Raw genomic sequence first — 19,740 nt, forward strand, 5'->3', positions numbered from 1 at the left:
CGGAAACCTAACCGAAGGGACCAAAACGAGACTAAAAAAAAACTTAAAATCCTCAAAGAATCTTTTTTTTTAGTTAAGGGACCAAAGCAATACCAATTAAATAGTTAAGGGACCAAAAGAGCATTTAAGCCTAAAAATATTAAGCAAATTGTTAAAAAAAATCATAAAATAATTGACAACCAAATTTATATGGATTCAATAAATTTGCTATTATATAGTGTAATTGGATAAATTTAAAAGGCCACTTAGGACACTTATTAAAGAAGAAAAAAAGTTTAAAATTGGAAAACATAATTTTTGTTGAAGGCTGAAATATGCATTTCATCCCTGTAATTATAGGCCATTTGATTTTTCATTCCTGAGCTTACTAATCCTTCCGTTTTGCCCCTGTAAAAATTAATCATTTAAAATTTCGTCCCTCTTCCCGATTAATCACTGCCACGTCATTAAATTAGCAAAATGACATGAGAATTGACAAAAATACCCTCATCTTCAATTTTTCAGGCTCTTAACCTTATTTTCATTTCTCACTAAACCTTCATCTTCATCATTTTTCTTCTGCAAAACCCTAGCCCTTCTTTTCACCTTCAACTTCATCAATGGCGTCACGATCCTCTCCCCAAACTCCACCACTCCTCTCACCTCAAAGGAAAAATCCCGATCCGCCCTCTGTCTCCTCAAAACTCCTCCGATTCATCCTCCCAACAATAACAAGATCCCCCTTCGCGCTCGCCTTCACCGGAATCGCCGCGGTGCTTGCAATTGCGTAACCTCGTTATCGCCTTCATCTTTGAACATCCCTGTGCAAGTGCCACCCCAAAGAAACCAACAATGAAACGACGTAACAAGGGCAAGTTAGAGACAAAAGCAACAACATAGAAGTTGAAGAATATGGATTGGAAATGGTGAATTAAGGTTCTGGGATTGTAAACACTACAGATTGGAAATGGTGAATTAAGGTAATGGGAATTGGGAATTAGGAAAACTTAGAATTAGAATTGGAAATTGAAAACACACCACGAAGAAGAATCGGATTGGAATCAGAATTGGAAATTGAAAACATACAAGTTCTTTGGATGTTGTTTCTTTGTTTCTTTGATTGAGGGGTGGTAGAAGAAGAGTATGAAGGAGAGAAGAAAACAGTTACGGTGGTGGAAGAGAAGAAGGATGAAGAAGATGATGAGGGTATTTTTGTCAATTCCCATGTCATTTTGCTAATTTGATGACGTGACAGTGATTAATCGGGAAGAGGGACAAAATTTTAAATAATTAATTTTTACAGGGGCGAAATGGGAGGATTAGTAAGCTCAGGGATGAAAAATCAAATGGCCTATAATTACAGGGATGAAATGCATATTTAAGCCTTTTTTAAAAGGTTGATTGTAAATTTTCTAACATAATATTTTTATATTTTTTTCCTCAGCCAATGTCTTAAGCCTAAAGACACTCATTAACATATTTCAATTTTAAAATATCCATTTTGGCGATACTCAAGATGGACCAATATAGTTGATAATTTTAAAATATCAAAACTTTTATCATAAGTGTCTTGCTTTTATGCATGCCTTTTAGGAGGTGGTGAGAAAATTAGGAAAATAAATTGGATTAAATGAGACAATTTTTGTTTGGATAAGGAGGCAGATGGGTTGGGTATGAGGAGGATGTGAGAGTCTAATATAACTTTTTGTTCAGCAAGTAGTGCTGGAGGATGCAGACGGAGCCGAATAGTTTAAAACGTTAGGGGTTAAATATGGTATTGGTTGGGTGTGTGTGTGTGTGTGTGTGGGGGGGGGGGGGGGGGGGGGGGGGGGGGGGAGGGAAAGAGGGCACGTGGATTCATCATGGTGGATGGAGGTTGGCGGAATTAGACGAGAGAATATGTTTGAAATGGGAAGTTGGTTTGAATGACAATTTGGTGAGAGTGGTTGGAGGGACTAAAACGTTTTGCTAGTCAAATATGTGGTTGGAACCAGGGGCAATATATCATAGGTTCTGTCGCCTTTTTGATTTGGTGGAGAACCAGTTAGGGTTAGATGTTAATAAGTAGTTTAGGTTGAGGAGTAGGAAGAGATGCTTGGTATTGGCGTCATTGGTTACTACCATGGGGTGGGGGTGTTGAGGTGGGTTAGTGTTGTTGATTGTTGTGTAATTATTTTGTAAGAGTGGTTGGATAACACGTGGGATTGGTAGCTAGACCTGGTAAAGGATATGCAGTTCATGGGGTATACAATATCTTGACAAATGTTGATGAGCTGTCTCAGTCTAAATTCACAAACATATCATGGCAAAAGGCAACTCCTTTAATGGTGACGTTGTTTGGTTGACAGATGTTACAAAAATGGATTCCTACTAAAGATAACTTGCGGCGGCGACTGATATTAACGCAAAATAATATTCTTTGTTCGGATGGGTGTGACATGTAGGAGATTTTTAATCATCTTTTTCTTAGTTGTTCGTTCTTCGACGATCTTTGGCATTTGGTTCTACAATGATTTGTCATGCATTACGTTTGTCCATACATTATTTCTGAGCATGTTATTCAATTCCTTAATTTAGGAAGGTTTCCAAAGATAATTATGTCTTCTTTGAATCTAATATGGTTAGCCACGATGTGGATTATTTGGAAGGAGAACTCTCTAACTTTTCAACTATAACATGTTTCAATTAAATTTGGGACAACATTCTTATTCACTCTTCTTATTGGTAAAAAATAATAATGAGAAAAAGAGAGTAAGCACACAATAAGAGTATAAAATAGAAAGTTGTTTAAAAATTGTATAAAATAATTATACAAATATTATTTTTCAAACGATAAACCCCAGAGGAAACCAAAACCAAAAGACCCCCCTCTTACAAAGAGAAAAGACTATCTCAATAAAGAATCTCTTAAATTCCAACACCTTTCATAGATAGACAAGTTGGAATCTTTAATCTACTCAAGCTTCATTGTCAAGACAACATTTTAATCTCTTCCACCATATCTTCAATCACCTTGGAATCGTTATTAAAAATAATGTCATTTGTAGAATTCCAAATCACCCAAATAAACCCATGTCAAACTAAACAAAATCCCTTTCAGAACTTCTTATTCCACACTTCCACATTCCAACATTCAAAGTGCATAAATAAATTATAACAAATTCATATAATTGTTTTTAAAGAGAATTCATATAATATTAGTTTTCAATTGATGTTCAACTTGCCTATATAAACGTAAAAAAAGAACATGCCTATATAATAATAGCTTTTATATATATATAAAAAAAAAAAAAAAAAAATCTACCAAAAAAAAAAAAAAAAAAAAAAAAAAACTTGTTATATAAATTAACAGAGTATTGAATATGCATTTTTCATGCATTTTGTCTTGTCCAACGCTGAATCACAGAAAATATGTTGGAGAATCATTCAACGGGCGATATGTGGTATATCATACTAATAGTCAAAGTTGATGCATCATATAGCACCAACCAAACATGTTCAAAAAAATTGCTTATATATTGATTGAGATCCAAAGGTATACCACAATTGTAGGGCACCAGTCACTTTCATGAAACACTCCCTCCCGACCATGTTTGATTGAATAAATCTTAATTGATTTTCTTTTTGGCTTTCGTACCGGTTTCCAACCCACTAAAGGTGGACGACTAATCTGGTTCATGTGTAGAGGCATGTGCATAATTACCCAGTAATTTCCAACTCCTTCAACAAATTCATAAAAATTACCAGCAACTCATTCTGTTCCATATACTCTCACAGATAAAGCACACACTCCTTAGTCTTTCCCTTATCATTTGTCTCGTGTACAAATTCCTTTTTCACCTTTTTTCTTTTTCTAATTTACTTTCTCTGTTCTTTTGAAACAAAGGAACAAAGACATCCCTCTATGAAACCGTCACCACCACATTTTTTACCTTATTGTGTCTTTCGGCTTATTTGATTATCTCATCATATCACAAATACAAATAGTCTCACACTTGAGAGAAAGATGATAACGTGTCATGTGTCTTTTATACTTCTAAATTGTATGTAAGAGTAGATATTGAGCAGTATATAACTGAAATGACTAATATACCAAATGTTTTATGGTTTTGAATTTAGATGTGGCGTGAACTTCACATGTGGGGTTTCTCTTTGTCAAATGTGATGATCAAACCTATTATAGCAACTCTTAGAACTTTGAGCATCATGATTAATTGTTTTGCTAGTTTTTGAATTTCATTTGCATAATTTTTTATATTAAATATACGTTTTTGGATGTCATTCGATTTTTGGTGGGATCTAACAATGAAAAAATGCATGTGTTTTAATGAGTTGACAAAGGAACATTTTAAAATTATAGTTAATGTAATAAGTTTCTGTAACAGATAATTTTAAAATTATTTTCCTAAGAATCATTTTATTCTCATGAAATAAGTTTCTGTAATAGATAATTTGAAAATTATGGTTAATGTTTTAATTACAAAGATGAGATAATATTTGTTGTGAATTCGGACTCAAATCTCACACCAATACAAACTATGATGTGTGGAGCAAAGGAAAGTAGTAACCAATATCAAAGCAAACAACAAGCAACAACAATAATAACAACACCTAGATCTAATCTGGTAATCAAAGTGAAAAGCTCAAAACCACAAGCAAAAGATAAAGAGAGAAGAGAAACAAACACACCAAAGATTGTTGACCCAGTTCGGTCCAACTTGACCTAATTTGGGGGAGAGATTGATCTCTCCAATCCACTATCAATGAGTTCTTACAAAGAGATACAAATGGGTTCCAAGAAATTAGCTTTGACAAGCTCACAAAGAACAAACCCTAATTTCTACCCATTTTCCCAATCTCACCAATGAACAAGACACTCAATGATTTTCACTCACCCAAGGTGTTTACAAATGTTTCCCAACCCAAGAGAACCTCTCAAGAAAACCCTAATCAAAGACCCTCAACCCTAAAGTTACCTCCTTTGATTTCCCAAGTTTTTCTCTCTTGTAGCTCTCTCAAAAAATGAAGAATGAAGCCTTAAATAGTGTTCAGAAATACGTAGCATCGTGCCGATCGTGCCACGATGGAGCGCAGGTATAGTACAATACTATACCTTATCCGTCCACATTGTGCCACGTTCCTCCTAGATCGTGCCACATTCATCTTCCATCGTGCCACGTTCCTCCTGGATCGTGCCACGATTTTTCCAGTGGCAACCCAAAAATTGAACCATTCAATCGTGCCACGTTGCCCTGCAAACGTGCCACGATTTTCCCAAACTTCAACATCAATTTTGAGACACATTTCAACAATATTATCTAATCTTTTGATTACAAAGTCTACTCTTTTTACCTATATAATTAATATAAGAGACTAGATAATCCAAATCATTTTGTTAGAAACAAAAAAATTCTAAATCCAGGAGACTAGAAGAGTAGTAGTTTACGTGCTTTTTATTTTAAATATATTAGGTGTGGAAAAATTCATTTTTTTTTTTTGAGAGAAGGTGTGGAAAATTTCATACTATTTGTTTTTTATTAACATTTGGTTTACAAATTTAGTGTCAGATAAATATTTCCCCTCATGCCACAAGCAATTTCTCACGAAAAAAACAACATAAATGGTCGGTCTTTCAATATAATTTAATTTCATCTCAAAACTATCAACCAAACAGCGTATTAGCGGATATATCCACGGAATTGTCTTGTGCTGCAAGTAATACACTTATACAAAGTCAAAGTCAAAATCCAACAAAAAATACACCGAAACAACAAACCAATTACACTCTTTCTTTCTTTCCCTCTTTCTCACCACTTTCCATATCAAAACCCAAAACTTAAGCTTAATATATATTCATTCTTTAAAGTACACACACATTCTTGTGCACAACAACATCAAATTTTCTACTATGGGTATAGCTTCACGCACATTAGAAATAACAGTTATAACCGGTGAAAATATTCATATAACTGAGGATGCATACGTTGTCGTTCGAGGTGAGTCTCTTAATTGTTACACAACGAAAACAGTGAAAAATAAAGACGATTGTGGAAAAAACTCGAGTTTTCTTTCATGGAATGAAAAGTTTTTGTTGAACATGCCATTGCATGCAAGGTCAATCACATTTGAGGTGCAATGCAAGAAGTTCAAAAGTGTTCGCCCTATTGGGGTGACACGAATCGCCGTTTTGGATATTCTAAACGGGGCTGAATTGGAAAATTGTTCCCGGATTTTGAGTTATAAATTGAGGAACTGGGAAGGGAGGCAAAATGGAGTTATTCATTTTGGTGTGAGGGTGGTTATGCCGGAGAAAAGATCGGTTACCGTGGTGAAAAATAAAACAACGGCAGATAAAAAGAGTTATGGTGATCGGTTAACTGGAATTGATGTTGGTACCAAGAACTCTAATAGTGTTGTTATTGGTATTCCTGTTTGGTGGAATTACCCTAGCGTTATTTAAGGATTTGTATTTTTTTACATTATTTAATTTTTCTGTATGCTTGTCAAAGATTGATGAAGCAAACTTTAATGCACATATATACTATTGTGATGTATACCTAAAGTCATAAATCTCTTAACCTCCTTTTTTGGAGTCATACCAATACTGTGGTACTATTTCATTTCTCACGTTTTAATTTATTGTAAATACCAACATTGGTAACATAGACTTAATTAGTTTTCCTTTTCTTTGGAAGTTATTGTTTATTTTCTAATTTGGGGAACATGGCGAATACTAGTTTTTGAATGTGGCATGGAGGGGGGAGATTTCCTATAAGTGTAAATGTCAAAGACTCTTTCCTTTGTATAACAAAAAAGAGGTAAATGTGGGTGATTTGTGGGTAAATAATACAACGGAGAGTAATTGGGTCTTTTCTTGGAGGAGACTTAAGTTTTTGTTTGGGAGTCTATTATTCTAGTTGATTTGTTGGATGATTTGACGGGATATCCGTGGTCAGAAGTTGAAGAGGAGTGGAGGTGGAGTTTGGAAGATGATGATAGGCTTTCGGTTAAATCAATGTATAAGAAGTTGGAAGGTTTGATGGTATGGAAGGGGAATCTAATGAAGGATAAATCGAGGGTGTTGTTTACTCAAATTTGAAAGAGTCTGGCTCTGTCCAAAGCAGTGACTTTCTCTTCAAAGCTTTTTCACGATAGGGAGGACTAATCTTGCTAGAAGGAATGTTCTACGACCAGAAACTCCCCCAATTGTGCATGTGTGCTACGACGATTGAACCATCATCTAATCTTTTTCTTCATTGTGACCTTACTAGGAACATTTGGGATAAGTTAATGTGGTGGCTTGATTTTAAATTTAACTCGAAAACACAATTTATCCTTGAGAAATCTTGGTTATTTTTGGATGTTATTGCTTCAAAAAGTTATAGTTATAGAGTAATTTCTATGTGTTTGGTTGGATTCAATGTTTGATAATTTGGAAGTGAAAATGCCACTCAAAGCTCTTAAATCATGTGCAAAATGAGAAGGAGAAATTTGAGAAGCTGATTTTGTTTGAATTTGAATCTGACGGAGAAAGGTTCTTATGGATAAAGTTTCTTCTTCCACTTTTATTTGTTTCTTTCTCATCTATTTTGCTATAGAAGAAACTAGAACAGTTGGATCGTCATGTTCTCTTATTCATATTTTTTCTCTTTAGATTTATCTATATTGAAATTGTTCACAGCGACTGTAGCAACATATTCTTGAATTGCTATGTGAAAATAAGTCAATTTTAATTTTTAAGCATTTTATTTGTTTCTGTGTGTGTGACCAACTATAGTTGTAAAACCATCTCTTGGTTTTTCTTTTTAAGCATTTTATTGCTACTGTGAAAAATTCTTGATCACACCAACTATGAGTTATTGATATCACTTTTATGTCCTCTTTCTTAAATCATTTCAGTGTATTGGAAGTTTACAAAGCATTCAAATTTGGATGTGCTTTGTTAGATCTTTAATCGTTTGTGAGGGAGCTTTTTCTTCGTGGCTGTCGGTGTGTGTTATGCTGCATTATGTGTTTTGTTTATGTAAGTTTTTTTCCTCTGCTACTTCAAATTCAGGCCTGCTTTCGATGTTTCTGTTTAGCCATTTTGTAGGATATGCTTTGTTCATTTAATTTTACTCTTTGCGTAATCGTTGTTGCATGCTTGAATCCATGACTCTCTTCTTTAGGACTTCTCATGTATAAATAGGACCATTTACTTTATTTTGATTCACACTGTCTTAAAATTGTTTATATCTTTCCTTTTTATTATTCTCTAACACTTCTTTGTTTGACATTTTTATGGATTTGCATTTGCAAGAATTTAAACCCCTCATTTGGGTTTTTTTGCATACTAATTTCCCTAGATTGTGTGATTATGAAAGGTTAAACCTGAAATGAGAATGACAAGGTCCTGATACATTGATTTTCTTCAATGCTTCTGTCGATCTTAAGGACATGATGTTATCTATTGGTATGTTCAATTATATTATGCAGATTTCAGTTTCTAACATGTTAAAAATAAGTTATATCAATTAACTCATACAGAACCCTATATCTTTGAGCCAAGATGAGACAAAACCCTATATAATCGGGTACACCACGGCTATGAAATTTATTCGCAATTTTTATATTCGATTAGTTGAAAACCTTAATGTGCCTATCAGACTTTTGGTGCTTCTTTGAAACACAAGCGAAGTCTTCATTTTTTATCAACTATTATCTAGGGTAAAAGTTCGTTCTCAATTTTTCATTTTCAACAAATTTTCTGATATGTTTCTGCAATTACAGGAGTATTGAACAAGAAGATTATCCGGGAAGTTTAATCACAATACCTTTACCTCAGGTAAGAAAATTTGTCTTGAGCTGAATTAGACATGGTTCCAACTCATGTGGTCTTGAAGATCATGCAACAAAGTTTCTCCTTTCTTATCTAATTGTCTCTCATCTTATTTTCAACAATGAAGGGAGGCGATATATCGTACCTCCAAATCATCCTAGCTGCATCCTTCCTTCTCATGTGATTGAGTTTGGTTCTAATCAGGTGACAGATAATTCCGTCAAATTTATGCATATTGACAATGGTGTGTTTTATACGGCATCTAAACATGGAAGCTGAACATGTGAATTACTAACTTTTTATTTTGATTATGGAGCAGAACACTGTTAGCACTGCAAGAGGTTTGCCTCCTAATGGAATTCCTGCAAAGCCTATGGCTCCCCATGCTGCATGGTAATATAGTGTTGGATTTAGATTGGAATGTTGAAACTTGAGATTATTTGAAGTTAATTAACATTTGAATCTGTGTTATTAGGGGGGCTTGCGGGCTACAAATTGCCAGCCAGCTGCTGGCGGTCCTACCGGACTGTCCAAGCCCAAGCTTGATTCAATCAGCAGCACTCTACCCTTCTCCTCGACTGTTGCAGGCACAGTTCAAGTTTTATTGCATAGTGATACAATAAAGAGGCCTTTATCAAGTGATGGGCGTAATAGTATAATGCCTGGAGCCAAAAATAATTGTGCTGTTGTCCTGGCGAATGGGGGCCAAAAAACATTGGCTTCTGATGTTACTCTCTTGCTTCTGTGAATTTGAGCACCCAACTGTCTTCTATTATTTGCAGGCTTCATATCGTGTAAAATTGACAATATCTGCTCCAAGAGTTGCTCAAAAGGAAGGGACACAAATTTTACATAAAGTATAATTTTTAACATCCGAGACTTCGACGAACCGCCTTAACTCTAATTCTAAACTATCTTGACTTGAGGATGCTGTTTCTTTGGTTCATTTTGTGTGATGTGAATAATGGTGTTAATCCCTTTTTTGTAACTCTATGACGGTAACCCTCACTTTTATAATTTTGGCTAACATGTAATTGTAATTTGCACATTATTAGTTCCTTCATTGATTCCAATTTGTTTCATCTTAATATGCTCTTTCGATGCTTTGATAAATATTTTTAAAAAATGCACATTTCTAATGTTTGTGCAATATGCATATTAATTCTCACATTTATAATCAACAACAATCTCTTAGAAAAATGCAACTATCACTCTTGATTTGCTCATTTTTTCTTTTAAACAATTTTTAAAAAAAATATGTTATTCAACCCGTGTGAAGCACGGGTTTATAACCAGTATAAACGTAAAAAAAGAACATGCCTATATAATAATAGCTCTTATAAAGAAGAAAAAAACTTGCTTATATAAATTAACAAAGTATTCAATATGCATTTTTCATGCATTTTGTCTTTACCAACGCTGAATCACAAAAAATATGTTGGAGAATCATTCAAGGGGTGATATGTGGTTATATCATATCATATTAGTAGTCAAAGTTGATGCATCATGTAGCACCAACCAAACATGATCAAAAAAATTGCTTATCTATTATTGATTGAGATCCAAAGGTATACCACAATTGTAGGGCACCGGTCACTTTCATGAAACTCTCCCGACTATGTTTGATTGAATAAATCTTAATTGATTTTGACCAATGGAGTTTTGATCCAGTGGAAATGGCTATTCTTCCATGGTATGGTGAATCAAATTCAAAACTCGGTTTGAAGAGGCGTCCATGTATAATGTCTATTGCTATCACGAATAATATTACCTTAGGGCAAAGACTTTACGAAAAGTTGAAAAGAAAAAAGAAAATTAATTGATTTGTATCGCGAGGCTCTGTTCGGTAAAAATAGCTTATAGCTAATGACTGATGACTGATAGTTTATAGCTGATGGCTGATGATTGATAGTTTATAGTTGATGACTGATAAACTAATTTAATTGTTTGGTAAAACTAGCGATTCAACTAACTGATAAATGTAAAATGACATAAAAGTCATCTTTAATTCATAATAAAATATATATCTATTAATATTTAAGTATTTAATAATATATTATTTTTAAAAGTAATTTGAATTTATTAAATTATTTTTTATTGGCTAAAATTTTGTTTTAATTAAATGTTTGTACTTTATAAAACAATTATATGTAACAATAGACCATTATTATTTTGTAAAAAAAAAAAAAAGATCATTATTATTATATGCATTTGTTTAGAAGAATTATTATTAAATGTTTTATTTACAATAATAGATACTTACAGCTCTTGTCAAAAAAATAATAGATGCTTATAATGAATATTATCTTTTGATTTTTTTTTTTTTTTTAATGTTACATGTACTATATTATTAACAACAGAAGGTATATCTGAATGAAAAATTTTATTAAAAGTTGACGTGCTGAAATGTGCAGCTGGACTATTACACAAAGGCAGTGGAATAAACAACAGAAGGGTAAAAGTGGGTATTGATAAAAATAATAAGGGTAGAAGTGGAAGAAATATTAATAAGCTATAAGCTATAAGCTATAAGCTCAAATGCTACTTGAAATAGCGTCTGAAAAATAGCTTATAAGCTCGTGAAATAAACTATAAGCTCGTTGTAAAAAACCGTTACCAAACAGAGTTTTTTTTGTCAGACGAACTTATAAGCTATCCGCTATAAGTCATAAGCTAGCTTATTGACCTTACCAAACATAGCCATATAGCAGACTAATAATAAAAGACAATAAGCTTAACACTCAACATGAATGTAACTTAAATAATTATTTAGAAATGTTTTTAGGATAATGTGATGAGAGTTCCTTTGTTATAATAGTTGACGTGATGGAGTCAAAGCAGAGGTGAGGTGAAGGCTCTCTTTAAAGCTGTTGAAGAGGTATAGTGGAGAAGTGGTGGGTGGGTGCCATTCTTGGGAATGGTTCATTCCTTGGCGTATGCAGAGAACAATAGTAGATAAGAACAACATTGATTTCATTCATATGTCGTATACGTTGCAATGGAGTTGATGGATAGTTGGATACGGCATGCCATTTTTTTAATTGTAGTAAAAGAAGATGATGTTGGGTTTGAAGGTGAATTTTTTTAAAAGTTGTTTGACTGAGGTCAACGTTGCGATGAAATTTATGAATATGATAGCATTTTTTGAATTGTAGTGAATGAAGTCTTCCATTTAAATACATGGAAGGGAGGATTAATTGGGTAAAGTGGAAAACGTTTGTCAGCCAATAAAGTAATGGCGGCCTAGCGGTGAGGGGTGTGAGAGTGGTCAATTTCAGCTTGTTGGTGAAGTGGAAACTGCGGATGATTCAAGATGGTAATGCTCTATAGAAGGAAGTTTTGGTGGAGAAATATGGTAGGTCAATTGGCAGTAAGTTGGAGGGGGGGTAATCCTTCGCCAACTTATGCATCTCGATGGTGGAAGGATATAACAAGATAGATGATGGAGCCACTTTAATTTGATTCAATACGAAGTTTGGTACAAGAGTGGGGAACATGGCGAATACTAGTTTTTGAATGTGGCATGGAGGGGGGAGATTTCCTTTAAGTGTAAATATCCAAGATTCTTTTCTTTGTCTAACAAAAAAAGGTAAATGTGGGTAAATAACACAATGAAGGGTAATTGGGTCTTTTCTTGGAGGAGGCCTTATTTTTGTTTGGGAGTCTATTATTCTAGTTGATTTGTTGGATGATTTGGGTGGATATTAGTGGTCACAAGTTGAAGATCAATGGAGGCAAAGTTTGAATGGGGATGACAAGTTGTCGGTTAAATCAATGTATAAGAAGTTGGAAGATTTTGTAACGGAAGATAAGACAAGGGTGTTTACTCAAATTTGAAAGAGTCCGACTTTGTCTAAAGTGATGGCTTTATTTTGGAAGCTTCTTTATGATAGGATTCCAACGAAGATTAATCTTAAAGTAAAGATAAAAAATACCATTGATGAGCAGATCCCACCGCCAAATTAGAGGGGGTGCAAATAGAGAGATGGATATCATTAGATTTACACATTGTTGGGCTTACTAATTGCCGGCCTGACTAGCTGGTGAGCGGCCAATTACTACTTCTAAAAAAAAAAAGTAACTTCGATGTAAAGTTTAGTAATTTTGTTTTACTCTAAATAATCTTATAGGGAGGGGAGTATAAATTTTACTTTTTAGAGGGGGGGGGGGGGGGGGGGGGGGTTGTATATTTTAAATTCAAGCTTCTCTTTGGAGAGAAGTGTAATTTACTCTAAATAATTTTATAGTGGTATGTTTAACTTGAAAAAATATTTTTAATTATAAAAATCCATTTATTTAATTTATTTAGGATAAATGATTTTTTATTTGTATTTTTGTCATTTCAAATAAAATGAATTTTAATTGTTAAAAGTTGAAACAGTGAACATTTTATCAAAACCATCTCGCAAGTATAACTCATTGGTAGTTGCATGGGCGTTTATATTTAGGGATCTGAATTTGAACCATAAATTTCTCATGTTTTCACACTTAGGTGTGTGTGAGTCAAAAATCTGGGGGTTGATTTGGTAGTGAAGATTTGAAACTTAGGAATGTGCTCCTCGTAGGTCTAAGGTTTGAAATTTTTGGGTGCCAACAATTCATGTGTTGGATTAGCTCATACAAAATTTTGTTTTGACTTTAATTAAGCCTTCATAATTTTATTTTTTTTATCAAACCCAAATCTTCCAAGTACTTCTTTTTAAGCTACATCCACGTGGTAAACATGTTTCAAGAAAGGAATCTTCCAAGTACTATTGACAATTTTACAATAACAAAATTGCAAATATTCTCAAGGATAATGTTGCATATCGCGAAACAAAAGCTCACGACAACATCAAGACATGCCAAACATGAATCCATAGTGAGACCACTTTTACATTCATCCACTCGTGTTTTCAATCTAAAAACAGATTTAATGGTTGCAAATCTTTCGTGATAGCTTCGTGATTTTATTCCTCGCGATAAATAGCATCGTCCTTTTTTCTATTACAATTTTTTACGAAAAAATAGCAAAGTCTCTCAAAATACACAACTACTCTAACTCTAGCTAATAGAGTCAAAAGACTATTGTTATGGTGAAGAAAACTCAATATAACTATTTATATTTATAATAATTTTTTATCTCTTTTTCATTTCGTCTATTAAGGTGGGATTTAGAAGAGTACCAACAATTTGACCCATGAGATATGCCACAACTTTAGAGAAGATAACTGTTCCATGGACTTGTTACCTAATCAAAGGTCAATATGTGTCCCCTTCATTTGATTGAATTTTAGTTGATTGTGCTTTTCCTTTGTTTAGTTTCTTGATATCTTTTCATATATAAAAAAATTGACTTCCAACATGTTTTAAGAATTATACAATTTCTACAAATTTGTAATAGCCGTACTTGGGTCTATATACACATGATCAAGTTTTTTTTGAATGCTCTCATATGATCAAGTTAATCACCTGAGATGAGAAAATACTGTAGAAAATTAATGATGATCTGTGATAATTCTATTCAGTTCATTTCCAAACAAGGCATGGTATGTAAAGATCCTTAATCAAAGGACACAAAAAACACGATTCATCTTTATTATTTGTGACAAAGAATACATAAAAAAAATAAAAAAATCTCGCCGTCTAATTAAGTGGAGCTAGGCTATATGGTACAAAAGCTCTTAAGTTTTCTCTCTATGGCATGGCATGGATAGTGTACAACATGCATGAAATTAATGTGACATTATAGATGCTTCTCTTCGCAACTGTATAAAGCTTCTATTTAATGGGGTTGTTAAGAGCTTGATGACCACATTGGTGCATGTTGTAAAATCCATTGCCAGAGGTGCAGCTCCAGCACTTGCTACTCATCATGTGAATGCATGATTCTCTTGGAACTGTTCTGTTTGATCTGCAACTCAAATTTTTTCTCTATTAAGATCTTTTTATAGTTAATGAAAATATTATATGAAAATTATTATGTTAGTAAATGCATTTTTTTACTCAATTAGTTAGTAAACCGGAAAAAAAAAAATTAGACATTGATTATCATTAGACCGGCTTTGCCAAATGTAGTGCAATTCTACAGATATGAAATTTTGTTTCAAAGAGTTTAGCGACTATACTCCCTGCATAAAAGATTTCCAATGTGCTTGCACACATACACGCGCGCACACATATATATACACCATCCTTTGTTATTTACCTTTGTGGGAAGAATGGCTTATCAAAGTAAGGCATCAATTGAGCTCGTGGAACCATTTCTTTCCTAAGCAAACGTATCTCTTCCTCTTCAATCATCTGTTCCATATTGAATTAATTAGTAAAATATTGCTCTCACTCTCACTATTAGTATCATATATCTTGATTAATTATTATGTTCCTAATACCTTCATCAACTTCTCCTCTTGTCTCTTTCGCAACTCCATGAGATATAATTTTGTTGTCACCTAAGAAAAACCACATTCATCAATAAATGAAAATTATAATACTATGTTGGACATTGATAATTCACTATATATCTTACTTCATAGTTGAACATTGCACGTTTGACAGCTCTTTCTTGTGTGTGGAGTTTGAATTCTTGTGGTTTTGTATTTTCTTTTGTAGGAGATTTTCTTGAACCCTAAACAAACACAAAAATGATTCACCGAAATGTGAAAAATGAAATGGACATACTAAGTAGTAATACATGTTAGTGTACCATGTAATTCCTTACCTTATTCTTGTCATAAAACCTTTCTTTGAGTACATCTTTTGTCTGTGAAGAACATTTAATTAGTTGAAAATCATGATTCATGTATAATAAGGTGGACGATTTTTTTAATAAACCAATCATTATGGATAGAATAAAAGGTCTAGAAACAGAGAAAGGATTATTAAAGCATTATTATATTATAATAGTAATAATAGTAAAAGAGGCAAAAAGTGCTAATTATGTGATATAGTGTTGTTGGTAATGCACTTGATCTAAATAATTGTGGTCCAATAATATATATCAGGTCTAACCAACTTAAAAGAAATATATATTTGAGTGCAAAATTAAGCGTGGATGCCTATAACAACTATCTAAAGTATGACATATCAAGACCACCTTTTTCAAAATTATTTATAAATAGGAATTTGTCTTTCTATATATAGAAGCAAATCAACACTTACCAAATAGTGGTTCAATATATCTATCATTTGTAGCATAATACTTTTAACAAAGTTTAAAGAGATATGTGTAGTTTAGGCAATTGTGATTTAAAGAAATGATGACAAGTAGAAAGTTGCATGGATAAACTTTGTTAGGTTAGTTGTACTTTCAATATATCACATATATATGTCGTATGCATGCTTTTCTAAAATATACTTTATATTATGTCAATTATGATTCGTCACACATTTGTGTGCTTGTGCTGATTTATTATTTTTATATATGTAAATTATCATTTCACATATATGTGTTATTAAAAGCACAAGGTGACAATGCAACTTGTTTCATACATATATAATTGTGCTTATTTCAAAACAAAGGTTGTATCACTATCTAGCTAGTGAAGTATGCAAGATGTTTTGTTGCTTAAGAAACACCTCCCATTCATCTCATTTCATTTACTATCATTAAGGATGCTACTTTTGACAATTCCATAACTTCAATCTTAAGATGAACCATGAAATAGAACAAAACAAGTGCATGAGAATCATCTTTATTGACTTCTCTTTGTCCAACAACATTGTAAAATAGCGTTGTTAAATAGTGGTGCTATAACGCTATAGTGTAATAGAATTTGAACAAATCGTTATTGTTCCACGATACGCTGTTTAGTACAAAATGTTTTGAAATAGTGGATACAATGACGCTATATATAGCACTGTTGCGTAGCTGAGTTTGAACAAAAACTATTTTTTGCAATTAGCAATTATGTTAGAGGGTACTGAAAAAAATCTAGGTATCTCACCATTCCTTTAGAATCAGTACTACTCCATTGAGATGAAGATTGTGAACCGTTCTTGACAAACTTTTGGCCATGGAAAATTAAGGAAAATGCAAAAGAAAGTGAAACAATTAGGACATAGTATTAATTAACTAAGAGGAAGTAGAACAAAACTACATTATAAAAAATTAATCACTAGTCCAACCTTCAAAGTAGATTTAGTGTTTGCTCTCTCCATGTTTAAGTGGAATAAATGTGTAACTATGTAACCGTTGTTGAATTGAGGGGGCTATATAAAGAGTGAGAAAAGATGAAGTTTGGAGGTTGGTAACTGTCTGAAAAATTTAATTTAATTTCTGTTGCTACATCACAAACATGCTCTAGGATTTGCATGCTCTCTTGCACCAAACTTTCTGATTAAATTTCCTTCTCAATCATATATTTGTCAATCCTTATTATGTTCCTTCAAATTTCCACTTAGCTTAAGTGAGGGATAATCCATGGTTCACATTAATTAATCCAATGTTTATTTGCATGTTGTATTTGATTCTTTGGAGAACACTGAGGTGTATCCGTGTATGTTATAGTTGATTGGAATTCAATAATTTTCTATGCTCTATTAAGTTTTGTTTTAGAATTAATGTTTGTTGTCTCTGGTTTTCCTATCCTTTGAGATGTTGAGGCTTCTTTAAATCTTTTGACCCCTAATACAAGCATTATAGTTTGCTTGACATATACACATAACAAAGAGCACAATTTCATGCAGAATCTGTTTGTAATTGAGTATAGATTACTGAACATAGAGTGGTCTCTAATTGCAATGTGTTCTATTTTTTAGTTACTAAAATTAACTACTTGTATAGTCATAAGCCTATACAAGATGAAAATCATTTACTCACACACATAACAATACACATTATTTAATTATTTCAAAAATAAACATTTTTAAATTCTTTTCTATTTTATATTTTTCAATTTTGTGTGAATGTGTCCAAATAATTTATATTTAGGGTTGTGACAACAAAAATGTTCCTCATTTGCCTCCATATAAAGTATAAACAATAGTGAGTTAATAGTAATTTTGGTATCAAAATGCGTGAGGCGGGGTGTCACTATAGTCCCACGGTATCAAAAATGAGAAGCATCCCGGAGTGTATTTTCTACTAGTAGTTTCTTGGACCAAAGTGACTAAGATAAGATACACTTAAAAACGAAATACATATTTGAGAGCCATCGATGAAAGTTTTGTCTAATGTGCACAAGTAAAATAGTCTTGCATCATGGACACATGTACTTTTAACCATTTTCTACATCATATTTTATTTTATTTAATGATAAAGTTTATTGATCTAACGGTGAAAACCAATGTGTGCATGATGCACGAGTCATCTAACTTGTGCACCATAGAATTGATCATTAATAAAAGATACATTTAAGGATATTTTTTTTAAAATTTAAATTCTATAGCAACTACTCTTGACACATTCAAGTGCCAAATGAACTGTTTAGTCAAACAATAACTCTTGCTCTTAATTCATCTCATAAAAAGAACAATGTCTTCATTAAAAGTGCATTTTTTATGTTCTCTTTTAATTTCATTCAACTTTTCTTACATTTTAATCTCAATACGGTTAAAACTTATGCAAATGTTTATCTATTATTTAATTTACATTTATATATAACACATTTGAAGATGCACTTTCATTACCACAGAATTTGTACAGTAGCAGAATATTTTTTTAATTGAAAACAAGAATGACCAAAAGGTTGTTAATAGCATGCTATCAAAGGTTTCTTGTTGAAGCCGTCAAACCAACCAAACATTATCACTTCCAAATTCCATCCTTAAATTCAATCTGTAGTAATCCATGGACTGCCTCAGCTTCACATCACTGCCTTTTACACTGTCATAAATTATATATTGCTTGTAAAATGCTCACACCAAGTCAATGGTTTTATCATCTCATTAATTTTACATTATTCCATTGCATTGTACTATTTGTTTCTTTAAGATGGAAAAAACAATGCATTTGTTGCTTAATCATCTATACAAGTTAGCTCATAAATTATGAAACTTCTATCATATAGCATGTAGTCTTTCTAGAGCTAAATACAATGCGCTTTCTAAATTTCAAAACTAATTTTGTACATTTTTTTTTCGGAGAGAAACCTAACTCAATTTTTTTCTTGATGTTTCCTCTCTTATTATTTTAGTGGTCATTTATAAAATAATCTCTTATCATTGACTTACTATAAGTCATTCTATATAGTGCAAATCAATGATACCATAACCATGTGCTATATGGTAAATTATATTTATAATTATAGACAACCTCATTGAATGCAGTGTAGCAAAAAGTAGTAACTTTTTTCTTTTAGCAAAGGTAAAACTAATTCATTTCATTCATAAAGAGTACAAATTAAAAGGTACATCATAAAAAATATGGGGGTTAGGATTAGATAAAGAGGCTCTAGCAATGCTATGAGTTACTTTATTTGCTTGCCTCCGAACAAACGACACCACATAATCGCTATTGTTAGCTATAAGGCTTTTACATTGGGAAATAATGTCTCCTAATTCACTATGGTAGTAACTTATAAAGATAAAATTAAGCATATGCTTTAAAATGTCAAAATGACAATATCAATCTGTTTAATTTGTTAAAAATAAATGCTAAATCAATTGTATGTGGTAGCTGGCTATTGCCCTGGTTACTTGTGTTACACATTATATTTTCTAATCAGTTAGTTAATCCTCATGTCTGTCAGATCCAATTTTGCCAATATGTCAATTCAAGGGCATTTATTTTTTGTCTTCAAGAAATTAGTTATATTATAATATCCAATTACCAAATATTCTTTCAACCATATCATCATGTATCAATATTGAGCAACTAAAATTTCATTGGCAGTCTTTTCAATTCCAGTCACACTTTCTAATGCTTTGTCTTGAATCTAAGTTTTGTATTTCCATTTCTACACTATATTTAGTTTGAGGTTTTTTTTTAGAGATAATTTTGAAGGTAACTCGGCCTTTTAATA

General features: G+C 32.6%; 2 protein-coding genes across 4 annotated transcripts; one reads left to right on the forward strand and one right to left on the reverse strand.

Moving 5' to 3' along the window:
• Positions 1-5,752: 5,752 nt before the first annotated feature.
• LOC25489218 (uncharacterized) lies at positions 5,753-9,848 on the forward strand. 3 transcript variants are annotated; one of them, XM_039831372.1, is made up of 7 exons: positions 5,753-7,513; positions 7,879-8,002; positions 8,343-8,431; positions 8,749-8,803; positions 8,925-9,001; positions 9,117-9,190; positions 9,273-9,848. In XM_039831372.1, exon 1 carries the CDS (start codon positions 5,888-5,890, stop codon positions 6,437-6,439), a length of 552 nt encoding a protein of 183 aa, XP_039687306.1. In that variant the 5' UTR covers positions 5,753-5,887; the 3' UTR covers positions 6,440-7,513; positions 7,879-8,002; positions 8,343-8,431; positions 8,749-8,803; positions 8,925-9,001; positions 9,117-9,190; positions 9,273-9,848. The 3 variants fall into 3 exon arrangements, with proteins under 3 accessions (XP_039687306.1, XP_039687305.1, XP_039687307.1); XM_039831371.1 differs by having other exon boundaries at positions 5,753-8,002; XM_039831373.1 differs by lacking the exon at positions 8,343-8,431 and having other exon boundaries at positions 5,753-8,002.
• Positions 9,849-14,351: 4,503 nt separating this feature from the next.
• Positions 14,352-16,985, reverse strand: LOC11408280 (uncharacterized). The gene is made up of 7 exons (XM_003600612.4): positions 16,904-16,985; positions 16,723-16,782; positions 15,498-15,539; positions 15,306-15,404; positions 15,169-15,228; positions 14,985-15,079; positions 14,352-14,690 (listed from the first exon to the last, which is right to left on the reverse strand). Exons 1-7 carry the CDS (start codon positions 16,934-16,936, stop codon positions 14,558-14,560), a joined length of 522 nt encoding a protein of 173 aa, XP_003600660.1. The 5' UTR covers positions 16,937-16,985; the 3' UTR covers positions 14,352-14,557.
• Positions 16,986-19,740: the final 2,755 nt, after the last annotated feature.

This window comes from Medicago truncatula, chromosome 3, assembly GCF_003473485.1.
Source record: "Medicago truncatula cultivar Jemalong A17 chromosome 3, MtrunA17r5.0-ANR, whole genome shotgun sequence".
NCBI lineage: Eukaryota > Viridiplantae > Streptophyta > Magnoliopsida > Fabales > Fabaceae > Medicago > Medicago truncatula.

Excerpts from the sequence above, each read along its gene's own strand:
- LOC25489218 (XM_039831371.1), top strand. The coding sequence starts at position 5,888 with ATGGGTATAGCTTCACGCACATTAGAAATAACAGTTATAACCGGTGAA.
- LOC11408280 (XM_003600612.4), bottom strand. The coding sequence starts at position 16,936 with ATGGAGAGAGCAAACACTAAATCTACTTTGAAG. Across the intron at positions 15,405-15,497 it reads GGTTTTATGACAAGAATAAG|GGTTCAAGAAAATCTCCTAC; the intron begins GTAAGGAATTAC and ends GTGTTTGTTTAG. Across the intron at positions 15,229-15,305 it reads GTGCAATGTTCAACTATGAA|GTGACAACAAAATTATATCT; the intron begins GTAAGATATATA and ends GGTTTTTCTTAG.